Consider the following 26,132-nt stretch of genomic DNA (forward strand, 5'->3'; position numbering starts at 1 on the left):
GCTGTTTAAAACATAAGGCAATGCCTAGTCACTGTTAGGCTTGAGAATGTCCCCAGTACTTTATCTATCGCTGATTTCAGCTGCCAAGGATGAAAGTAAGTGACTAAATACATAATTACTTTCTCGGTTTGTAACTAAAATGAAAAAGTCTGTCACTAAACATCACGACATGGCATTGTACTATGTTCTAATGATACACAATAATTGTTGAGTGGCATCATAAATATTCCAGTAAAAGAAATGTAATAATACAGTACTATTGCAGTTAACAGAAATACAGCACACCTGTACCTTTAAGTGAGCAGCCTGGTACACATGTAATACAGTGCACTTTACACTTTGACCTCACCCACACCAAGTACAATAATGTTGTGAGTGTAGCGGCTGGATATTTAAGCCATTAGAGGTTTACCAGTTATGAGTAGCAAACAAAATTGTTACAAAATAGTTCTTTCAGTCAGTGTCATGTGTGAGCTACCCAGGGAATGCATAACGGCAGAAAGAAACTAAAATGGGACACTACTTAATAACCATTGAGTAGTCATGTCAAGTGTACTTCATGATTGTGTGTATGCACTTCATATACACACTATACAGTGTAGCTGACAGCCATCCACCACATAGTGTGTTAATTGTATAACAGGTCTGTTTCACAGTTACTACCTTATATACAAACAAAACAATACAATATTGATTCTATTTACTATTCAATTGCAAAGTTCTGGTACACGTGTACCAAGTTCTGCAAGGTACACACATTATTCACATACTGACCTAACTCCTTCAATGTAAGCAATTATTAATAGTATGATATGAAATTTTGAAACATATGTACAGTATTTACAAAATTATGTCTATTAATGCTTGAATGAAAATACTCTAGCAAATCCACCAGTGACTGTAGAAACAACATTCCCAGCAACACTTGATTTTTTGCTGTACCACAAGTTAAAATCATTCACATATTGGTGACTTCGTTCTGATAGTTCTTTTAATGCAGGAGTCATAGTGTCTGGTACTAGAGAGAGTTCATAGGTCTTCCTCTGTGGAGCATTAGGATCGTCAATGCTGAAGGAGCCACCAGGAAGTCGAGGGATTTCTGCACCATCAATTGTAACTATTCCAGCAAATTCATTTCTTGTAATGTAGTCATGATCATAGACAGTCAATGTAAGAACTGATCCAGACATGTCAAGAAGATTTTCTTTAACTTTTCTATAGAGAGGAAAGATTTCATGTAACTAAAGAAGTATATGTAAACTCCAAATTAAGACAGTTGCTCAAATATGACAACAGCTACATACACTACTCCTTGCCATTGTATACACATACATTTTAAACTCCTTGTAATAGGTGGGGTTTAAATCTTTACTCTTGAAGTCTGTCTTCACTGACTTTATTTTGAATCTTCTTTCAGGCATCAACACAATATCAACAAAAGGGTCACTATATCCTATGAGAGAAGTTGACAATGAAAATAATCAACAACTACTGCATTTCAAGGTTATGCACATTACAACAATTCTTACCATTAGAGTCCAATGCTGGTAAATTCATTCCCTTGATCACTGTAAAAAATAATTTACATGTATATGTACTAAATACACAAATAGTACTTTACTAAAGGGCTAATATACAGGTACAGATTTTAATTCTTACACCCGTATATACCAATGTTCAACCCGTTACACAGCATTACGAATCAAGAACCGCTTGAAAAGCAACCTCTGCAATTAAAGTACCCACTGTGAAACAGTGAAAAAATCAAGCCTGTAGCCTCAGCTGTTATTGAGTTATGCTTGTCTGAAGGCATCAGTCAGTCAGTTACTCAGTCAGTCAGTCAGTCAGTTACTCAGTCAGTCAGTCAGTCACTAGAAAATTCCATTTAATAAAAATACCATAGCAACTTGTTTAAAGCATTTTGGATCAATCTGAAGACTTAGTTTTACCTAACTAATACTACCAGGGAAAGCGAGGCTGGTTTTGGGTTATGTTTTTCATGGGCCACACCCAAACCTTTGTGGTCCCTCCTACTACACAGTACTATCATACTACATGATTGCTACTGGTACCAGTAATGAGAATAAAATAATTACAACTGTTTTATTTCTCATCGCCTCACAAGCAGTAGGCAATTATAGTTAAAATCTATCCACAGGACATTTATACCTTGTGCATATATTCACACATTTTAAAATTTAATTAAGAGAATAAGAAACCATTTTAAACATTTTACTTTGCAAAGTATTTGTTGTTACACATCTAGTATTAATTAACAAGTCACAAATTAGTTATACAACTATGTGTGGGCGAGATCAAAGGAAAAAAATGTACTTTAAATTTCATAAAGTACACTTTAGGGAAAACAGTGCTTTATTGCACAGCAAAGAGTGCTTTATTCACGTTTTATTGCACTGCAAAGAGTGCTTTATTCGTACAATAAAGCACTCTTTGTGGGAAATAAAGCACAGTTGCCCACGTGCTTTAGTGCAGGCTAATAGCCCGCGGCTCTCACGCCAGTACGACTAATCACCCAAGCCGGTGAAGGCTGATAGCCCTCGCCGCGCTGAATGGTCAATGACCCCAGCAAATATGAGTTCTACCACTGGATTGCTTTTATAGACATACCTAAATGCTTCGATGATGGGTGGGAGAAGGTAATGTTGCTGTTACGTTTGTTAATGTAAACGGACAAGTCCTGGAGATATCACGGAAAAACTTCACCATGTGTCACAATACAATCGATTGTGGGTCGTGACCAAAACCTGCCAAAATACACAATGAACGTCTACTATGCCAAACTATGGTGAGTTACTTTGTTAAATTAGTTAGCATGCATTCAGGCTGCTAATAATTCGTGTAACATGTGTTAATTACAAGTCCTAGTGTATGGTGAAGCTACATGACTACAAAGTTCCATAAATCATTTAAAGCATTGCTGTGAGTGCTATATGAAAAATAAAGCATGAGGCGTGCGGTTGAGAAAGCCTCGTGCCTTATTTGCATCTCAGCCGCACGCCTCATGCTTTGTTTTTCATATAGCACTCATGGCAATGCTTTAACATATATGTAATTATGAAGGCTTGTACTTTTCCGTGTAAAAAAGTCTGTCAGAAACCAGCCTCACAATACCTTAACAATGTCTTGGCTGTATTGGTTAGGCCCAAACGTGCTGTCACACTGACCAGAAATGCTTGCAATATATTTTATTTAGTGGAATTTTCTACTGACTGACTAACTGTCTGATGCCACAGGACAACATAACCCGATAGTTAATGGTATGGACTTAATTTTTCACTGTTTGACATTGCTTCAACCCAATATGTGCCTTTTGGCATACTACAGGTGGGTTACATTTGTCACTCTTATGTCCCGTAAGTGAAAGGCGTTTATTTGCAGGTAGCACATTGATAGCTTCATGTGTTGTCTACTGCGTATGAAATATGGGAATTGTCCATAATTCTTGCACCACAAGTTAGCTTCACGGATAAAACTAAGCAAAACAGCTACATTTTGGATAGTAGTGACAGCTGTAACTGTAGTAACAATAATATCAGCTGTGACAGTAGTGACAGCTGTGACAACAGTGGCAATAATGACAGTACTGACTGGAGTGACAGTGTTGAATGTAGTGTCAGCTAGAGGCACATGCTTTTGTCTTACAATTATAGCTTAACATATCTCTTTGATGTAGCTTTATAGAAGTTCACTAATGAAAAACAAATTACGTTAACAAGAAATTGAATCAAGAACTAGCTCAACACATTGTTTAGGTATAAAATTAAAATTCAACCTGGCATTTAGGTGTGACCTTTATCAGTCATTTTCCACTAGCCGTTTCCATTTCCACTTTTTGTTGCTATTTCCACTTTCCTATAATTCCACTTACCCTTTGGTTTATGCAGGAGCTTATGAGCTGCTGAAGGCGTGAAGGAGCATGAAATTTACACTTCCTGACAGGTGCCATCACAATCCAAATCAACCGCCGATTAATTTCCATATAAGGAAAGTAAAATCTCGTTATTTGAAGCCATATACAAAATTGCGTGTGACCAGTGACACATGGCGATGGGAAAGTTAGCTGAGACTTCCTTGGGGTCTTTCTCTTCTTTGATGGTAGCGAACTCGTCTCTACTTTGTGCAGCTGGAGCACCATTTGTGAGTGACGTAAAACAGACACAGTGATGTAATTTGGATTGTCAAGGAACTCGGTTTCAAGCTCCTTCACTGCCTTTGGCAGCTCATAAGCTCCTGGTTTGTGTAAATGTTCCGCCTTGGAAATAAGCTAGGTAGTAGGAATCATTCCAATATACAGTGTTTACACCAGGATAGTTAATCCCTACTTTAGCCCACAAAGTTAGCAATAAACCACCAGCGTGGGAATATTTGCACTTTCAGTAGTGGTCTCCCTTGTAGTGGTCTCCCTTGTTATTTCTTTATTTTAGGGATCCCTACTAAGACTCCACACAGATCACTTCTCAGAGCTCATTTGACTCCATTATCATGAGTGAAGTACTTATTAGCCAGTTACCCTGCAGTCTCTCACAAATGTTCTTGATTGCTCTATTAGAGTATTTCAGTGCTTATCATGATTATTTTGGTGGAAGGCTCAAGTTCATAATAAACGTTTGTATTACAATCACTTTATGCATGTGACCAGCCACAACATATTTCCCATTGGATAATTTAGTGGTTTGGTGGCTAGTACAATGCAGAAAAAATTGCAGTGATTTGATCTCATCTACATACAATTTAGGCATGCACCAAGGGAGCCTGGGATCTAGAAACATCCACTTTTTACCAGTTTTATATCTTCATATTCCACTGGGGATCAGTACCAATGGAGTTATCTATATATTCGCACATATATTAGCCATTTCTGGCTTCATATATATTTGTCATTTTCACAAAAAGGGATGATAGCTGTTGCTGAGTAGAGTGAGTGATCTTACTGCCTTTCTTACTCTAAACACATTGGCATACATAAACATTGTGGTAGCCTCCTCCTGTGGTAATGTGCTATACAGTTGCTTTGCTAACTGTTAACCAAATGGTCAAACTGTGTAGCTTGTAATGTGTCTAACTGAGCAACAACTACCTGATTTGTATCACTAATGACAGCTTTTGATCCACCCACACACCATACTACAATTAAATGTGGCACATGGAATACAACATTATCACTTACCAGTAATTTCTAATGTTTCTTTATTTTGAATGTACCCAACACTGAAGGCCAATACACCATCACTCTTGTCACCACTTCTCTGTACACAACACTACATCAATGATTACACTATGTACTATTATCCTTACACTCCATTTGGCCAGACACTTCAGATGACGAGCTATTAAGTCATCATCAGTTGAGGACTGCATATCCAAAGTCTCACATGTTTTCTGAACAAAAAAAATTGTAACTAGTGCATGTAAAATAACTAGCATTTATGAAATTAACATGTACCATTGTTATCATTATCACTTCTGATGCACGGGATCAAAGAAACAAAAACCTAGTGAAACAAGAGAATAGCTAAAAGTAGCGAAACAAGGAAGGTTGCCTATACCTGCAGATATATTAGTGGACATGAAATCCCTAAACTTCAACCTATAATCATGACTGAATTTGGGATTAAAAGTCCACTAGTATATCTGCAGATATAGGCAACCTTCCTTGTTTCACAACTTTTTAGCTATTCCCTTCTTTCACTACTTTCTTTTTTTCTTTGATCCCTAACACAACTCTAATTTTTCCTTCTACTTGTTTGTTTACTTTTTAATACCATAATTATGATAAATGAACCAGAGCATACTGCATTAAAAAGAAAGAATGGTAATAAGAATGTACCATAATAGTTTTGTGCCAGAATGCACACCCAAACAAGCCATTACGTAATGGAAAGGAAGGCGGCCATTACACTTAATCTGTTTTCAGCAAAAGTATGCCTTTACACAGTGTTACAAATGAAGCATGGTACAAGAAGCATCTCTGCAATCAATCCAGTCAATACGGAAAATATGGGTGATAAGCATAATAGCCAACACAGCCACAGGGAAGCCACATCACATGCTATCGTGAATTGGTACCTTGGGTCGTCAGTGAAAAGAACTAGAACACAAAGGATGACAAAGGCAAGTCCATAATGCATGTATTGTATGTACTGCTGTTGGTGAAAAGGCACATTTCGGGATGAAGCAACATCGAACAATGGAAAAATCAAGCCCGTAGCCTTATCCACTGTCGAGTTATGCTTGGCTGGTGGAATCAGTTAGTTAGTCAGTCAGTCAGTCAGTCAATCAGCATAAAATTCTGCTAATCAGATATCTTAAAATTCCATGTGCTATATAATAGGAGGCCACTTTAGGAACAGAAATAACGCTGTAGCAGCTATTAGTACTGGATAACACATGCATAGGTACTGCATTTCAACACACGTATGTCTTAAAAGGCTAAGAGTTTATTACCTTCAAGAGCTATATTCTGGACTAGTCAAGTCATGTATTAAGTTCTTGATAGTTCAGTTAAGAAACAATTGTAGTAGCAAGGAAGTGACAGTAGGAATGACTAACAGTAGGACTCAAAAATATAATTTTAGCCTGTATTCTAAACTGTCTATAAACTTGCCACATTGTACATACAGCCAACACTTGCATCTTTTGTATGTAGAGAACACACCATCAAACCTTATATTCGTCAGATTTCATTTTGTTCAGTGGTAGTCCATCTCCACCAGCATGAAAAAATGACCACAGCTCCTAGAAAACAGTGAACATATTTTAGACAGAACACGAGTATACAATATATGCAATGCAGGAATAATATTACTTACTCCTACAGCATCCAGAAGATGTTTTGCATTTTTCTGAAGTACAAGACAACATTGAGCACAATAAGAAACACTAACAACACTTACCTGTCCTATTCGTGCTTTAGCAACCTGTGCAACACAGTGGATAGTGACACTCCAGATCTCCTCTAACATACTATTACACAGATACACATGCATCTATGTAGAACATCAAGCACTCACATTTCTAACACAGACACCAATGATGATGCATGAAATGTCGCTAAGTTCTTTGCTAAGTACTGCATCAGTGGATCAATGGCCTGTTTATAAAATGACTGGTTTAAAAATATTACAGTAGGGTAGCACCAATTCTCACTTCAACAAGTTCAACTTTATGATCTGTCTCCATTATCTCCTTTATGTGTATAGTGAGATCACGGGACATCTGGACAACACACATTACGTAACTACTATTTGATTTTTTGTATCTACTCACTTGTTCACCGATACTTGATGCAACTTGGTTGAGAAGAAACTTCACATCATCATCAGCACTTTTAATAAGACTTTCAAGGGTCTTTCGAGCTATCATAGCTTGCTGATCTCCCTCTACTTGAGACAGTTCTGAAATGACTTTATCAAACTTAAGTGTTTCTGGTATCTCAGACAACTGTTCTCGTACATATTGAATGTCATTTAAACTAATACACAACTGTTGGGGGAGATTACACACTTGATCACACATATGATAATGATTACCTACACACAAACCTCTTGTGTAGCAACGAACTCTTTCCTACCAGTGCTATGGTGGAATCCTTTTTTCTTCAAATTTTGGTGACTTTCTTCTATGTAAAATCGTGCAGCCCTGGCAACGTTCTGTGAAAATACAATTCTATGTATGGGTCATTCCATACCAAATCAACCAAAAAAAATCCGGACCCCTTTGGATTTTCATGAAATTTGGTATAGACATGGACTCTACCAAGAAACTTTCTCACACCAAAATTTGGCCAATTCTATCGATCTCCCTTTAAGATATGACCGCTCAAAGCTTATTAGAAAATATTACAGCAGCTTACACAGGTTTAATAAAATGGCCATAACTTAGTCAGTGATTTCCACAGAACCTTTCTGTTTAGATGTTTGGAATGCTTATTAAATTCTCTTTCAAGTGATATATAATTCATTATAATTATTCAAAGGAAAAGGTCAAACCACAAAAATGTGACTTTTTCCTGTGATCTTAATTATTTCAAAAACGGATATTTTAATTGCTTTTATTTTTTGTTCAAATATTCTTCTAATAGCTTTCTTTCATGCCAGTAAGTTTGAAGTTGGGATGGCAAGTAGACCATGAGTTATGGCTACATACATAATTCTTATTGATGTTTGCATGCTACAGGGGGTATAACTATGAACACTACTATAACAATACAAACTTTTAAATTCAATTATAGTATGGAATTATTGGAATCTCATAAGAATGTGGTTACACATACAGTTGGAGGCATAGTACACAGGTATAATCACGAGATTAAACAGAAGTATCATTTTATGGTTATCAATGCAGTTTTGATAACTGGTGAAAATACCGTCAAAAGTCCATAGCTAATAGAGATTTTGTGCCATATATTGGGAAGGTTTGGTACTTAAGTTTGGTGAAGAAAATAGTTTGACAAAATTGTGAAACTTCATAATAGGAGGGTTTTAATTTGGTAAAGTAACCAAATTTGCCGAACAATTTCTCCGCTAAGCTTTTCTGTTGTTATTTTGTATAGTGCTTGTCCGACATGCATAGGCTAGGCATAGCAACTGGGGGGGAGGGCAAGGGGAGCTAGAGCCCCCTAATGATTTTCTATGTTTAGTGTGCAAAACGATCGAAGTACTCTAATAGAATAGTCAGTTGAGCAGTCATTGTATAAAATTGCCCTCACAATTGATATCAGAAGGCAAAATTTTCCTGTGGGGGCATGCTCCCAGACCCCCTAGAGGGGTTGTGTCCGCATGTTTATACTGTCCTTTACAACCACCTGGAAAAGAGCCCCCCCCCCCATTGAAAAATATTCAGCTATGCCTATGACATGTATAATTTGTTTTGCGGGATCTGCATGTAATGTTTTTTGATGTAATAACTATACTTCATAGTCACAAGGAAAACTCCAGATGGGGAACAATATAGGCTATAGCATTGCCTTGTCGTCAGAGATACTATAGCAATTTAGGTGGTAGAGTACAGACTGTCTGTGGGATCAAGACCTCTCTATATTTACTCTGTATATCGGCATGAATTTTCAAAAATGTATTGCACCAGTAACACTTAGACACTGGAAAACTTCATATATGGACATCAACATAGACAAAAGCATTATTGAATATTTCAAAACCAAAAGATAAATTTGTAAAAGAATATTTTCATTGTCTGAAATTTGAGTATCAGTGGGTTACATTTATTGCTGGACATACGTACAGTAGTTCACCATCAAACACTGTATTCTGATTAATCTTAATTGACTGTACAACACCAATGGTGGTACTATATATGTCCAGCAATGAATGGAATCCATGCACTGATATACTAGAATACTTAACAACAAATCCTACCATTTCACACACTTTTTGTGTTGCTTTTCATGAACTAATGAATGAAATTACCTTAGATTATCATATTTTTAAAATTGATAAAATTATAGAATTTTAGTCTGCATAGATTAAGCAGTATATGTATACACTATATACCCTATCAAATAAGCTATGCTAAGTAACTTTTGTACGTACAATAATAATAATATATATATTTACTGAAAAGAAGTTGGATCCCTATGCAAGTATGTAGTTTTTGATGTGTATTTAGCTTTTCACATAACTGCTTGCATAACTTATTCTAAAGCGGTAATCAAAATGCCCTGTAACTTTTTTTTTTGCTGTACCATTGGTGAACACTAAATGTTGTAAGTGTACTGTAGGATAACTTAAACTGTCACTGACTTGATGCATTTTTCATGAAAAATCAGGAGCTGTAGGTGCACCTCATACTCAATTTGCAAAAATTCGAGAAATTGGTTTACGTACATTATCAGTGTCCAATTGTGTGTAACTACTCCAAATTTCATGGTCATACCACATTCTATTACTGAGTTACAAAATTTTAAAAACATTACCAGATTTTGGAACAGTACACTAATCCCCTCTGAAGTTTTCTTTGCACTGGCACTTTCTTGTGATTTTATGAAATGTAGCTGTTATGTCAAAAAACTTTGCATACAGATCTTACAAAACAAATTATACATATACTGTAAAAGACGCTATACGAGAAGTTGGCAGGGGAGTTGTTTGGCGAAGAAATGGAAACTAAAACCCTTTTCCTTACCAAACTTACAGTACCATAAGATAATTTACCACCAAACCTCCCCAATATAATTATGGTATACAACCTCTATTATGGACTTTTGACGATATTTGCACCAGTTGTCATAACTGCATTGATATACATAACATGGGTATATTGGTGTGCCTCAGCAATGGAGAGTATTAATACTTCTGTTTAATCTCGTGATTATACCTGTGTACTATGCCTCCAACTGTATGTGTAACCACATTCTTATGAGATTCCAATAATTCCATACTATAATTGAATTTAAAAGTTTGTATTGTTATAGTAGTGTCCATAGTTATACCTCCTGTAGCATGCAAACATCAATAAGAATTATGTATGTAGCCATAACTCATGGTCTACTTGCCATCCCAACTTCAAACTTACTGGCATGAAAGAAAGATATTAGAAGAATATTTGAACAAAAAATAAAAGCAATTAAAATATCCGTTTTTGAAATAATTAAGATCAAAGGAAAAAGTCACATTTTTGTGGTTTGACCTTTTCCTTTGAGTAATTATAATGAATTATATATCACTTGAAAGAGAATTTAATAAGCATTCCAAAAATCTAAACAGAAAGGTTCTGTGGAAATCACCAACAAAGTTATGGCCATTTTATTAAACCTGTGTAAACTGCTGTAATATTTTCTAATAAACTTTGAGCGGTCATATCTTAAAGGGAGATCAATAGAATTGGCCAAATTTTGGTGTGAGAAAGTTTCTTAGTAGAGTCCATGTCTATGCCAAATTTCATGAAAATCCGAAGGGGTCCGGATTTTTTTTAGTTGATTTGGCATGGAATGACCCGTATGTACACAAGCACAGTGAATGCACAGTAATATGTACAGTTCACTATCAACATTAGAAAACTATTATAATTGTACAGCTAACCTCTTGAGTCTTACAGTAGGAAATTGAGTACAGCTGAGAACAGAGTAACTCTCCTACCTTTCAATGAATACTATATAACTTTGTTTCAAGGCCATTAGCAGCATTCATAACAAGCTTGTACCTGTACTCTGACAAAATGGAACATTGTGGTTGGCAGTAGCCTCTTTGTAGTAATTACCGTTTATAATGGTCATAGCCCATAAAATGCTGCTGACCACGCTATGCAGGTTTTTGTCCAGAACAGCCAACTGTATATAAAGGTCAGAAAGTTCTGGCCCGTAGGTAACCCATCATACACAGGTTCCACTGTAAATTTCAGTCATTCGGTTAGTATAAAATACTTGCAGGGTGAAAGTAATGAATGTAAATATCCATACAACCAAAAGACAAAAGCAGCTAGACTAAAGTATGCATAAAGTATTACACCTGGAGGCATAACATGGACTGGAAAAGACCAAAGTTGTGAGACTCCCTACATTAGGGCAATACCAAATGTCCAGTTTAAGCAGGTGTCCTCATTTCAAGTGTCCTTCACTAAAGCCAAACACACTTGCAAAAATGTTACATACATAAACAATAGTACGTGCAAGAATATATCATATACACATACCTCAACAACTCTTGTTATAAAGGCATAATGTTCAGAAACCTTTGGCCAATGCAAATTGTTCCAAAATGCTGCAATCTACACAATGTATTGTTCATGTAAGCACACACACACACACACACACACACACACACACACACACACACACACACACACACACACACACACACACACACACACACACACACACAAAGGAGCATACTCAGCAGACGCAGCATTACAACAGGATACAGTAGGCCAGATACAGTAGGCCAGACCTCAATTATCCAAACAGTATAAGTGACTGCTCTATTAGAGTATTCGTCATTAGGTGAACGTTGTATTAGAGTAAGTAAGTGTGTTCTGTTAGAGTAGTTGAACAGAACTCTGTATATAAATGAATGGGCCTGTTACTTAGAGGTCCTGATTTAGATTAATATACAATACACATGAATGCATGTGAGTGCATACAAACTACTGACCCTTTTAAAACAAGCTGCAGCACTCAGAGCAGATTGAGAGAATTTGACATTCTCAGTGACAGTAACAACCTGTGAATTTGACATAGTGAATAACAGCACAGTTCACATATATGAAACACAGGCAAGCATGTCAAACAACACAACACCACTTACTTCATCCAGCGATGTGACTGCCCTCTTGATTTCATCATTACACTTCCTGGCAGCCACATCAATCCAGTCACCAACTAAACCTTTGAACCAGTCATGATAGTCCTTGAGATGTAGTTGTGCTCTATCTCTATAAAGTTAGTCATGACACATAATACACAGACCTCTTGTTGTACTATGAGTGAACACATGTACATACTTGGGAGGGATGTGATCAGCAAGTTTCATTACATCTTCAAGGTGTAGGTAGAGTTGATAAGATGGAATTCCTCCAGTAGTGATGAAGTTGGCAGTATAATTCTGAACTTGAGCTGACACCTGTGTGTGTAAATGTGTATTATGTCAAGTATGTGATATGGTCCATGCCAAGTTGTACAATTATACCACCATTACATGATGTACTATATATACAGTAGAGAGTCAATTATCCAAGCTAATATGGGGGAGGGATGTTCGTATAATTGAAAAGTGCATACAACAAAACAGCTATTCATTTATGTATATATACACAGCTATGTTCAATTACTCTAATAGGGAATACAGATGTTGACAAAATACTCTAATAGAACAGCCATTTTGGAGGTTCGGATAACTGACTCTCTGTAATTAATTGCTGCTTTAAGAAGATAGATAGACACATAACTTCAGTAAACGTAGCATAGCGTATTTCCTCATATAAAAGCTGCATGCCTGTCTTGATTATAAGCCGGGGGGTTGCATGAAATTCTATCATTTTAGCAATGACACTTGGTTGATTAAACTGTGCAGTGTTAGTGGCACTGGTGTCATGATCTATTTCACTACTACCTTGTGCACAGTAAACTGTTCTATTGATGCTGTTCTGTAGATATTTAGATAAGTGATCTGTTGTGCTGGTGTCTCGTACCTCTTCTTAATTTCACTTGTTCTGGTGTTTCTGTTTGTCTCGTCTTGTTCCCTTCTTCTTGCATGCTCTTCTCAATTCCTCTTCTTCTGGTGTTTCTCTTTCTATTTGCAATCTGTTAAATTTTCTACAAGGTCCACGGAGCCATTCAGACTCGCCCCAATAAAGGTTCTCTATGCTTATCATTACGATAATGGGATTATACCACCACAACTCCAATTGGATTAAACGCCGGGTGTAACTTAGATCTATCCAAAATAAACACCCACTGTCAAATAAAGGCACTACTCATATGCAGACCTGGTCAAAATGCTGGCAAGGAAATGCCTGAGCTTTTATATGAGGAAATACATCAACTGTACCAAACAAATTCAGTAAATATTTGTTAAGCATATTAGACACTGTTGAAGTGTTGATTGTATGACCAAATATGGAATATTCTCACTAGTATAGGGCTCACTCAGGCTTGCCCTAATAAGTGTATGCACAAATGTTTCTACTACAAATGTGTACCTGCTGGTCTACAACTGCAAAGAACACAGCATAGTAGTCGATGCCAATTCTGCAATAAATGGAAATTGTGTAACTAGTGACAGAAGATCACACAATACAAGTGTTTTAAATTTATAGCAATATGAGGACACGTGGACTCTGTTGAGAAAATGTTTGGATATATTTTAGCCATACTGTAGAACTCTGTATATCAAATCCCCAAGAAATATCTAGTGTTCAGATAGCTGTTTACATATGAAAGATCATGATCATAATTAATAACCACTTCAAACAAAATACTTAAGGTTACAGTATACTGGAAACTTAGCTAATTGGAAGCCATATGAAAAGAAGCCATATGGTCACCACAAAAATTCCTTTTGTTGCATCACGCGATTATATCGATTACATTTACGGTAATAATAATATGGCTACGCTGTGTGTTACAATGCGTGGCTTTGTAATAAGAAGTAATTAGTTGTTGTTTAGTAAGTAACAGTAAAGAAGACAATTATACAAGTGTGTAGAACAGTGAAAGAGCTTTGTTTAAGAGGATTTGTGTCATTCGCGCAAAAATTTCGTGGTAAGGATAATTTGTGGTTTTAGTATGGTATCCTAAACGGTGAGTAGAGTACTACTGCGTCAGTTTTCTCTAGTATACTAGTGAGTAAGACCTCTGTATTTGTGCTGGCTTGTGTAATATATGTAGGCGTAGTAACCAGTGGTGTAAAGAAACGGCTTCTGTTACTGTAGCGAATAGCACACGCGATGTTCCACAACTTCGCGGGTGCCTTGCAAATTTTAATGGTTAATAGCACTGTTGTGTTACAAGATATCTAGCCTTCTTTGTTACTGGTTACTAACTAGTACCTCATACCAGCATACAGTGTTGCGACAGTGGCTTAACTCAAGTTCCCTTTATCGCTAGTTGACGCCAAATCATTATTTTGAAGGCGCAATTATCTCGCGGCATAACTTGACAAATAAAGACCCCACGTACTTGAATTTATAGCTGCAAGTAGAGGATACTTTGCTCTTTCATGTAAAATCTAAGCTTAGTGTGTAACTTGTAGAGTCTTTGTGCTATAACTGTAGTTTGTGGAGAATGCGTATAACAAAAATTTGAACGACATCCAGTATACCGTAACCTTAATAGAGCAATTATCAATAAAAGTTCAGAGAACAGAAGATCTACCATAATGGATATGATGGACATGTGTACAATACTGATCTATATGGCCTACTTATGGACATGTCCTATCAGTATTAATCTACACAATATACATGACCTGGTGAGCAAAAACAAGCCACTTTCGCAAAATTCTATTTTGCCATAAAAACATATTGAAATAAACTGGGTAAAAATACGAGTACTGCATAACAATTTTATGCACATTTAATCTCATCAGCGTGAACTGAAACAAAGCTCAAATTAATAAATCCTATATACCACCAGACTCTCCTGTTTAAGAAAGTCTTTGTTTCGTGTTTGTACAGTGTATGGAACATGAATCATGGACGCTTATTTACAATGCGGTAGAAATAAAGTTTACCATCATCATTTCATTGTTGGAATGTCTTTCTTCTTTATCCACATGGAGACATACAGGGAAAACACTATACCTTGATCGGTGTGCCAGTTCATGGTGAACAGACTGAGCCAAACCCCATCTTTGTAGCTTGTTTCAGTCATGAGTTATGATCAATTACAAATTACATAAGCACCTGTAATTTATTTGCCATATTGTTGCTGTACAAATCGAGTTTATTCCTGTTCCAACTGTCTATCGCTATAACTCCAAGACTATTCATCACAAAAGGCTGAAACTTTGGCTGTCCATTCCTTTGTTACTATAGATAACAGAGAAACAATAAAATGGAATCGAGGAATGTGTGAAAATGACCAGATTTGCTCAGTGGGTCACATATGTGACATCAAGGAGATTGAATGTTACTGATGTATGAGATGAAGAATAAATTGTATTGGTCCCATATTCTTTGTTGGCTGGAAACAAGACACAAATCTAGGGGTAGTACTAGCCACAAAAGATATAGGGTTCTTTTTAAAGCTTGAGGCAAGGCACTACTATCAGCCACTATCTTGTAAACAAAATCTTTGGCTAACTTTTAATACATATCCCTTTTACTTTACACCTGCACTGTAGCTGGATGTATATGCCGACACCAAAATGAAATAAAAGATACCAACTCACTCTTGAAATATAGTTTGGACTTGTCCAATGGTGTTATGAAGACGCTGAATAATGCGGTCTATCACTTCAACAAAACACAGTATTATTTTCTTCTCATCCTACAGAAACCTCATGTAAGCCACCCACAAAACAACAGTATGTTTACCAATTCTAGTGGTGTGACTTCTGCAATTAATGTCTCAACCCATTTCATACAAGCTCTCTAAATGACAAAATGATTCATATTCATTTACAAATACATATACCCATGCTTAAGATATACCGTACGCAAGGAAATTTTGACGTCAAAAAAATCAGTTTAATTCGTCAAATGTTTATAAGCGCCCTTAAAAGTACAGGTTTTGCCTACAATATCTTGATTTTTGTCAGCATTTTATTTGTCAAATCTGCTGAAGTCTGAATTCGTCAAATTTTTCTTACGTCAAAATTTCCTTGCGTACAGTAGAGTGCATTGATTGAAGGTAAAGACTTCTTGCACCATTAATAACTATTGCATTTGACATGGCAAATACAAATACGTCACATGGAGATGCAGTACACTTGTAACCCATGGTACAGTGCACAAAAAGAAAGTCACAAGAGCTCGCGAATGTTTGTGAAGTCTGTTAGGTTGCCAACAGATTTTGTAAGGTTTGCAATGGTATGCAAAAGAATCGTGAAAGAATTATGAAGTGCTCGCATTGTGTGTTGGTTGGGTTCATTGTGCCACATGCAAAAAACACTTTAATAAGAAACAGGAAATCATTAGTCAGTTATTGTAGGCTAGGCTGTTTGTCTGTTGCTAGGTTACCCACAACACCTTTAGGAGCAAAGCGTAACCTTAAATAACAGCTTATAATTTACAGCCTGATTCAATTAGTAAATACAACACAACATGGCTTAGCAATTAGTTTGTATAGTGTTTGTAAAGCCTGTGTGACTTGTTTGTAAAGCCTGTGCAACTTATCTGTAAAGCCTGTGTGACTTATTTGTAAAGGCTATGCAACCAGCTCACACCTACCAAACATGTGTGAACTATTGCGACTACTTTGTTACTTTTTTGTGCAGTGTACCGTATTGAGGTGACCACGCACATTTTAAAACTATGTACCAAAGTGATGCAAAGATATGTTAGCATATAAATGAAGCGAAAAAATGAAGTAAAAAAAAAAGATTGACCGTGAAGGGACTTGAACCCTCAATCTTCTGATCCGAAGTCAGATGCCTTGTCCATTAGGCCACACGGCCTGACCTGATTGTTGTAAACTTCAGCACACTTTTATTCAATAATGTAAAGCACAAAGTACACATATGTAAATACGTACTTGACAAATTTAAGCAAAATTTATTATCTTTCTAGCATGCATGCTATAATACATAGCATACCAAACAAGCTTCCTGTACTGTAGTTTTCAGACTCTTCCTGTCATCTTTCAGTCGTTCCACATGAGGTACAATGGTATACATCTCCTTGATGAGCCTGTATGTTTATAGAGATTAAACAGATAATCATGCATGCACATATGTACATAACATTTATGCACACAAGGGCAGTACAACACACACACACACACACACACACACACACACACACACACACACACACACACACACACACACACACACACCACGGACAGTACACAATATACAATACAGGACACACACAGACACACAAATACATGCAGGTGTACATACACACACAACACACACTTACTCAATATGTAGGGCTAGATAACCAATGCCTTCCTCTGTTTTGAAGCTAAACAATCCATGATGTCTTCTTAGCACTCCAATCATAGTATCATCAAGGTTTTCTAAACATCTGAATATTGTCTGAACCTAAGTTGAGATAGAGGAGTACATAAGTCAGTACGTGGCTTGTAACACAATATGTGCTACATATATTCAATACTTTGGTACTGTTGTAAATGTGACAGTCACAGCAAAAACCCATGCATTTTGAAAAATATTGGTGAAATTACTAATGTTACAAAGAAAAAAAAACATCAAGCAGGGAAGCCAGTGTCAAACCTATACACCACCTTATTTGCCTGTTTATGGAGAGTTCAAAAATCTTTGTTTCATTTCTGTAGCCCCAATGGTATGTATGTCATGTACTTTTGTTTACGATACTGTAGACATAAACAAGATCATCATCATTTCTTTAATAACACTATCTTTATTTGCCAATCCATTGTGAACATTTTAAGCTAAGGCCACTTCAACTAAATTACGGTTGCTGCATCACTTGTGAGTAGGCAGCTATATGTTGAGATATTTTGTGTTACTTACTTTTTGAGAGCTTAAAGATGACTTTGCAACTCCTTCGTGGCGTTATCACTCTTTGCAAGGCGATCATGTGATTAACATAATTATTTTATGCTGAAAAATATAGGGTCGGTCAGGCCCGAGAAACAAAAGATTTAGTTGAAGTGGCCTAAATCCCAATGCTGAAGTTACAGCTGCAAATGTAAGCGCTTGTAGTTTATTTTCAGTACAGTCACTGTACAAATCGATTTCCTTGCTCTTCCTACACTCTATCGCTATAATTCCAAAACCACTTACGACAATAACCTTAAAACTATGGTGATTCATTCCTTGGACACTGTTACGTTATGCTGAGAAAATAAAAACGCATTTTGAAAGATGTGCAAACTAAGCAAGTTTTTGCTGAGACAGTCACTTATAACATAAACATACCTAAACACACACTTGTGCATTGTAAGAAATACACACCTATGTACTGTACTGTACTGTACTACACAGAACATACAAAAGAACAAAATGACTACGTCATATAAAACTTGTTGAGGGATAATTTCCTTACCCATTCTGGATAAGTGCCGAAGGCCTGTTCAACTTTACCACGTGATCCACTAGGACTGGCAGGCAGTTGGTCCTGGTGTAGACTAATTGTTCTCACTACTCCAAAGTAGCCAATAATGGACAAGTTAACATGTTTGTCATATAACTGTAGAAGTGGAAACAGACTAAAGAGGAAAAACAACAACAACATTATTTATGTACTCATTACATATCTATACTGTTTACAAATAAATGTAAGTACAGTCTTATCAACTCACATTGATGCTTGTTGTAATGGAGTGATTCCATTCATGCAAGCATTGAGAGATATTAGCTTGTAACCAAGTGATGTAATTTTCACATCCCATCCAATGGCATATTTTCCAGACTATAGATACAAAAGCACATACACTTAATATATATGTAACACTTTCACACCTCAGATCAAAGGAGCCACCTGGGCTACATTCTGTATGTAGCCCAGCTAGCCGGGCTACATACGAAATGTAAACCGGGCTACAACTGGACAGTGATTATATAGACGTTGATGCTGAAATCGATTGTGGGGATCAAATAATACTCACGTAAATAGGATGCACGACTTGGATTTTGCCATGAAAACCACTCAGACGGAGAGTGTTTTGTTATCCTTGCCATCCTACGAGTTGAAAAACATTGGGCTAAGGTGAAAACTAGTGCTATAGCTTATTCATCGATCGTTTCCGTACATTTTTTATTACAGACATGCCCCCATCATGAAGATACTACTCTGCACGGAGTAACCACTCTACAAGCAAGCTTACCTGTCTAGGCCTTTAGTGAACTGCGTAGTTTTTCCATAAACGATTCAATAGCACTGATTAAAACATCAAACTTGTGTAACTGAATTCTCCATGACATCTCTAGGATATGTCCGTTTATCATAACCGAACGTAACCAGAACGTACTAGCTGCTGACCCATAATCGAAAATTTTAGGTATGCATATATAATACAGCCAGTGGCTGCACTCATATTGGCTTGGGTGATTGATCGCCCTGTACTGGCTATCAGCCTAATAAGTGTTACATATTAGCTGTAACACGGGCATTCGGGCTTTACCTGATATGTATGCCCTCTGCCCTCGGGCATACATATCAGGCAAAGCCCTCATGCCCATGTTACAACTATTACACGTACTAGTACACACTGAGAACACAGTAGGACTTCTATCAACCAAACCCAAGCAGTAGAGTGACTGCATTATTTTTCATTGACAGGTATACATGTATGTTCTATTAGAGTAAGCTAGTGTATGTTCTATTGAAGTAATAGAATAGTGGTATACACAGACAGGATAACAGAGGCCCTGGATAGAGGTGTTGGACATATATTAACAAGCACAAGGAAGTTCGATTAGGGATCAAAGAGATAAAAAGTAGTGAAACAAGGGAGGACACCTACACCTGAAGATATGCTAGTGGACATTTATTCAGTCTGTACCCTGTACCCTGACTGAATTAGGGATTAAATGTCTACTAGTATATATCTTCATGTAGGAGACCTCCCTTGTTTCCCTACTTGATATTTGTCCCCCTAATCACACTTAAAATTCCTAGCAATTGTTAGTTTACTTTTCTGTAATATTATGGTGACTAGTGGAACCACACATACTGTATTAGAAGAAAGAATGTCACTAGGCTTATTGTTTTTGTCTGAACACATGACCAACTATCAATCACTAAAGCAATGAAGTGACCATTACATTACATTTCATTTTCAGCTATGTTTGGCCTGTTACACAGTATTATGAATGAAGAACACTACAAGAACAACGGAAATCCGGGACAATTCCCATTACAAACATATGGAAGCCATCTACCACAAATCGATACCTTGCGCTGTCAGCAAAGATAGATGGAGGACAAAGGTATGTCCACAAAGCATGCACTGTACGTACTGCAGTATGCCAAAAGGCACCTGTTAGGCTGAAGTGATGTTGGACAGTGAAAACATCAAGCCTGTCTGTTATCACGTTTAGAACTCTAATCACGTTATGCTTGCCTGAAGGCATCAGTCAAGCTGTCAGTTAGAGATACACACAAAATACACAATACAACAACTAGCAACACACACACACACACACACACACACACACACACACACACACACACACACACACACACACACACACACACACACACACACACACACACACACACACACACACACACACACACACACACACACACACACACACACACACACACACACACACACACACACACACACACACACACACACACACACACACACACACACACTCATACCATGTGTGATTCAAAATCCAGTACAGTTGCAGTAAGCAGATTATGATCCTTTAACACTTCATCCTCATCCACCGTATGCTAAACAAATTACATTGTATATAATACATAACAATGTATGATATGCCCAGATACAGTTTCAGTAAATTAAGCATGGCTTCACTTGGATATAAACATATACAGTATACCTTCTCTCCAACAAGGTTCACGTGTATTGTAACTTCTCCAAATGTTTTCTTCTTGTTACGACTATAAACTGTCAGTGTTTTTTCTTGTTCAGTCAGACCAACAGCCTGGATAACACAACACACAATGAGTAATTGCAACGTACCATCTGCATTTACAAATAAACAAAATTCCTGGGAGTTCATTGCACATTCACATAAGTATTAACTAAATACTGTAATAGACTATTCCATAATGCAAACACGTACACACTTTTAATTAACTTCACACAACATAACCATTACAAGAAACAATACGTCAATATACGCATAACTAACTGATAATGGCAAAAATGCTCTTCCCATAAAATCATCAGAATCACCAAAATCCCTGAGGAACCTGAAAATTTAATTGCCAATAAAAGCAAACACAACAACAAACTTGTCATTACATAAGATTTCAATCTCAGACAAAGTGTCTCCAATTGCTGGAGCTTTAACACAGTCATATCTTAAAAAGCAAAAATAAAATAATAAAAACTGACTGTGAAGGGACTTGAACCCTCAATCTTCTGATCCGAAGTCAGATGCCTTATCCATTAGGCCACACAGCCCACCTGTTTGATAATTGAATTTAACCAACCTTTATTGTATGTGATAAACATGGTCAATTGGCCAATTGTAATTTATGAAATTTCAAAGGTACATGAAAGGCCTGGTTCTATCTGTTTTCATTTGAAAACAAAATCAAAAATAAGAGTTGGACACAGACACATTTAGCAAGCCTTTCTATTTTTTATCCTAGAATTATCCTTGAGTATTTTGCTATACCTGAATAATTATATGAACACAATGGAAATTTTAAGGTTTTTAAAAATACATACTGTTTCCTTTTCACTTGATACTTACTAGTGGACCTATACTCCACTACCAGAGGGTTGTATGATGCTTTACAAGGTGTGCGTTCTATTAGGATTTTTGCAAAGGCAATCCCTTTTATGAACTCACTATCATGGTTCACGATACTAAGACGTAACAATTAAATATAACTACAGTGGTCCCTCTATTATCCGAACTCATTGTGATAATAGAAGCCCATTCATTAATATACAGAGCCCTTGTTCATTTACTTTAGTGCAACACACACTTTAGACAAAATACTCCAATAGAACAATCAACTCCACAGTTCAGATAACAGAAAATCTGGATAATCGATGGCCAGATAATGGAGGGACTACTGTAACTTCATTACAGTTCTGTTACTACATCCAGTGTTGAAGAATATGTGTGCACTGTAAAAGCTGAGAACTCAGGAGGGAAACCAACTGGTTCTGATGTTGTTACTAGTACCAAGGCTACATACAACACACACGCACGCACGCACGCACGCACGCACGCACGCACGCACACACACACACACATCTATCAGTCTAGTCAACACATCTCATGTTTGCATACTTGCCAAAGTTGCTGAAACTGATATCCTTCAACTTCACAGCAGTTTCATCACTATCCCTGGAGAATATTTCAACTCAGTCAGATGTGTACACAATACACAATGCCCTGCACTACTATAGCTCAGTGTATGCATGACAGTAAAGAGCTTCATATATCTTACCACACTTCAATGAGAATCACATCAGATTTGTAATCCTTCCTTAATGGCCTATAATGAAGTACAAAAGTTAGACTGCACACATTCCTATCAACTTACAACTCAAACTCCTGGTTCCATGTTGGGTTCAGTGTCATGGGAATGACATGACTCTTTTCAATCTTCAGTCCTAGCTGTTTTGTTTCATTAATCTTCACTACATCATGTTTATCAGAACTGATCATATCAACATGTTCAGATTTGACAACAGTAATGAGGCAGTAAGGGTCACTCTTGCCTGTGGATTTTTATCGTTGATAGTTTACATATACAGTGTATGGTATAGGGGCCTCAATTACCATTTGCATCTCGTGAGACCATGTCTTTTCCTCTATCCACTGTAGTGAAAACATGTGTATAATAGCACATCTTAGCTAGTAAACTGTGTAGATAGGTACAGTATGTGCATACATAGGTATTTAAAATACATTACAAACTTTGTACATGTACTGTTCTATTTGTCAATAATCTCAACTTACATTTAAGATTCAACTTGAATACAGTTGGCTATATAAAAAGGACAAGCATGTACATGCGTATGCATATACGTGCAATTTACAATGTACGTAACTTAGTCATCACTCACACTCACAGAGCACATACAGACTACCACGCCAACATTACACTTGACAAACAATAGATTGTAATCTTCTTGGATGTAATGTAACATTTGTGCATGTAGCTTTTATGGAGGGGAGCGAATAGAAAACAAAATTATATTTGCAGTATGAGATGTGACTACACAATTCTAGTGTAAGTGGCCGATGCAACTACACTTATTATCAACTTACATGATACCAACTATTGACCATGCATTTACAGAATTAGTATGAATATTTTGTAATCTGTAATGGTGAGATGTGGGGCTCTGGTTATTGCCAGATTCCTTAGTAGGGACTCTTTTACACGTGCCTGACTGAAACCTGATTCTTTTTTTTTCACAAGGTAAAGACGTGGCATGGAGGACTCTTGATAACCGCAACCGATCAGAACGAACAACAGCTGCTCACACTTGACACAAGGAAGGAGACACTATTTGTTGGATTTGTGACCGAAAGACTGACAATAAATTCAACCATCAACAACTCTTGATAAAAAACTTATGCAATCACGTGTGCCGTTATATCAGGCATGGAGAAACAACTATCAATCACAGAGCTGGCATAGCTATGACTATATAGTAGTTACTGGTGTGATGGAAACCACAATATTTAATGATTGGTTTTGTCAATAGCTCGTCTGCAATGTAAGGAAAAGAAATGAAACTTAGTGGGTTAGTACAAGAAGGATAAGGTAATTTTGTCATAGCCAGCAGTAGCTGCTGGGTGGTTGATATTTGTGCTATTGCAAATGTATGGCCAGTAGATAATATTGTAGGTGCCAGTGGTCAATAAATGGCAATTTATATGGTCTTTGTCTATAGTATGTTCACGTTGAGCTGAATCCTCAAAAACATTTAATAACTCATGGATGCAATTACACACGATCTTGAAATTTGGCCCATTTGTAGTAGTGCTTGACCCGCTAAAAATATTTCAAAATCTTTTTGTTCAAATGTTTGACATAATATTTACAGCCAATCAAAAATTTTGCAATACATTTTCTATGGGGAAACCATATAAGTACAGTGTCCATTACAGCCCTTTCCCGAACTTGTAATGGAGCCAAACCGTACGTGTCTGTTGTTGACACCTTTGCTGTTACCAACAATCATCTGGTTGGCTGAAATGTTAACTCCGTTGAGAAAAAATCCACTTTTAATTTTTAGCTGTTTTTCAGGATTCAGCTCAACGTGAACATACTATAGCATGCAGAGCTTGTCAGTGGAATGGCCTACATGATTCAGTCCAACTTTACGAGATGGCTTATAGCAGGAAGACTTAAAAGTAATGTTCTGTATGTACAGCTACTCACTTTCTGATCCAGAGCAACAGTGGTCCTTGTGGCATTATGTTCTTCCTTAGTCTTACCAAACATCTACACAAATTACATACATACATTTATCATACAGTATGATAGTTACTAAGGTGCAGGCGTGGCCCATGAAAAACATTGCCCAAAAACCAATCTCACTTTTCCCTGACAATGATGAAGCAGTATTGGTTAGGTAAAATTAAGCCCAAGCAAGCGTTCAGATCGACCCAAAACACTTTCACAAGTTGCTACAGAATTTTTTTTTTAATTATTAAATCGAATTTTCTACTGACTGAGTAACTGACTGACTGATACCTTCAGACAAGTACATCTTGATAACGACTAAAGCTACGGACTTGATTTTTTCACTGTTCGACATTGCTTCAGCCGGACATGTGACTTTTGGCATACCGCAGTAAATGCATTCTTATGGACTTACCAGTGTCCTCCTTTGTGTCCCATTCATCTTTGCTGACAGCGAAAGGTGTTAATTTTGCTATGGTCCCTACTCTAGTTGAAAATTCCAAAAAATTTTATGTACTTGTTTGTTAACATTTTTATTATAAAACAAAATTATTACGACTGGTGAACCCACGCATACCGCAACAAAAGAAATGGTGCTGTGTACCCCAGCTACCAATTATCATCTGAAAAGTGAAGTATCCAATCCCTACTGTGTGTTTCCGTTATGGTATCTAGAGCACAGTAGGGATATAACGCTTCTTATTGTTTTACTACGATTTAATATCATGCACTACTCCAGCTTGTTTTAGTACTTTTTATCGATGTGTTATGGTCCTTACTCTAGTTGAAAATTTTGTGCACTTGTACTATATACACCATGACTACTGATATTGTCTAAGAACAAATTCTGGCAAAATGTGGCAAATGGTCACAAATTTAAATTCTACTCATGAGTGATAGTCTTGTTCGCAACTCTGCAGCTACAATCACTCTGTCTCAGCTTTGTAATGTTTAGCATCCTGCACACTAAACACCCTCTTGTTATATTAACACAGTACATGTACTACATAGGATAACTCAGAAGCTTAAGGTTAACATAACTCAGCTACACATATTAAGTGCATGAACTTATCAGTGATTGTTGTGGACTTTGTATAGAAGTGTACAACACCAATAATAGGTCAGTGAGCATTTCACCAATTTAAATTCTCGATATTTTCAAATACAACAGTTTCACAATATTTACTCTCATAAGTCTCGTTGGATGTTAATAACCATCCCATTGTACCAAAAGCCAATATTTCAAGCATGCCTCAGTTTAAACTTTCATAACTTTATAACTTTAGAATAAATATACCACTACCACCACCACATTACTCAAACATCATGAAATTCCTGATAAAATGGTACCAAGCATCAATACACCAGGCAAAAATGTCCTCCATATATCTTCACAGAGAAACAAACTGCTCTCAACAATGTAT

General features: G+C 36.8%; 1 protein-coding gene and 2 non-coding genes across 4 annotated transcripts in view; all 3 read right to left on the reverse strand.

Annotated features, from left to right (window-relative positions):
* Window positions 1–787: 787 nt before the first annotated feature.
* Window positions 788–26,132, reverse strand: part of LOC136250799 (BAI1-associated protein 3-like) — a 31,773-nt gene continuing 6,428 nt past the window's right edge. The window contains exons 5-36 of one of the 2 annotated variants that reach the window (XM_066043097.1): window positions 24,685–24,747; window positions 23,250–23,277; window positions 23,070–23,108; window positions 22,831–23,008; window positions 22,735–22,782; window positions 22,575–22,631; window positions 21,456–21,516; window positions 21,141–21,245; window positions 20,956–21,033; window positions 18,926–19,035; window positions 18,670–18,832; window positions 17,557–17,681; window positions 17,229–17,322; window positions 16,009–16,065; window positions 15,864–15,961; window positions 13,672–13,720; window positions 12,475–12,593; window positions 12,279–12,405; window positions 12,126–12,194; window positions 11,668–11,742; window positions 7,563–7,670; window positions 7,288–7,503; window positions 7,168–7,236; window positions 7,032–7,111; window positions 6,915–6,984; window positions 6,831–6,863; window positions 6,685–6,756; window positions 5,317–5,400; window positions 5,189–5,279; window positions 1,530–1,568; window positions 1,333–1,453; window positions 788–1,215 (exon numbers count right to left, since the gene is read on the reverse strand). In XM_066043097.1, coding sequence (XP_065899169.1) covers window positions 858–1,215; window positions 1,333–1,453; window positions 1,530–1,568; window positions 5,189–5,279; window positions 5,317–5,400; window positions 6,685–6,756; window positions 6,831–6,863; window positions 6,915–6,984; window positions 7,032–7,111; window positions 7,168–7,236; window positions 7,288–7,503; window positions 7,563–7,670; window positions 11,668–11,742; window positions 12,126–12,194; window positions 12,279–12,405; window positions 12,475–12,593; window positions 13,672–13,720; window positions 15,864–15,961; window positions 16,009–16,065; window positions 17,229–17,322; window positions 17,557–17,681; window positions 18,670–18,832; window positions 18,926–19,035; window positions 20,956–21,033; window positions 21,141–21,245; window positions 21,456–21,516; window positions 22,575–22,631; window positions 22,735–22,782; window positions 22,831–23,008; window positions 23,070–23,108; window positions 23,250–23,277; window positions 24,685–24,747 — 3,084 coding nt within the window. In that variant the 3' untranslated portion in view covers window positions 788–857. The remainder of the gene's footprint in view (window positions 1,216–1,332; window positions 1,454–1,529; window positions 1,569–5,188; window positions 5,280–5,316; window positions 5,401–6,684; window positions 6,757–6,830; window positions 6,864–6,914; window positions 6,985–7,031; window positions 7,112–7,167; window positions 7,237–7,287; window positions 7,504–7,562; window positions 7,671–11,667; window positions 11,743–12,125; window positions 12,195–12,278; window positions 12,406–12,474; window positions 12,594–13,671; window positions 13,721–15,863; window positions 15,962–16,008; window positions 16,066–17,228; window positions 17,323–17,556; window positions 17,682–18,669; window positions 18,833–18,925; window positions 19,036–20,955; window positions 21,034–21,140; window positions 21,246–21,455; window positions 21,517–22,574; window positions 22,632–22,734; window positions 22,783–22,830; window positions 23,009–23,069; window positions 23,109–23,249; window positions 23,278–24,684; window positions 24,748–26,132) is intronic. The other variant, XM_066043098.1, reaches the window with a different exon arrangement.
* Trnar-ucg (transfer RNA arginine (anticodon UCG)) lies at window positions 17,018–17,090 on the reverse strand. The gene has a single exon. It is a non-coding gene; the product is annotated as a tRNA-Arg (tRNA).
* Window positions 21,658–21,730, reverse strand: Trnar-ucg (transfer RNA arginine (anticodon UCG)). Its single transcript has one exon. It is a non-coding gene; the product is annotated as a tRNA-Arg (tRNA).

Source organism: Dysidea avara, chromosome 3, assembly GCF_963678975.1.
Source record: "Dysidea avara chromosome 3, odDysAvar1.4, whole genome shotgun sequence".
NCBI lineage: Eukaryota > Metazoa > Porifera > Demospongiae > Dictyoceratida > Dysideidae > Dysidea > Dysidea avara.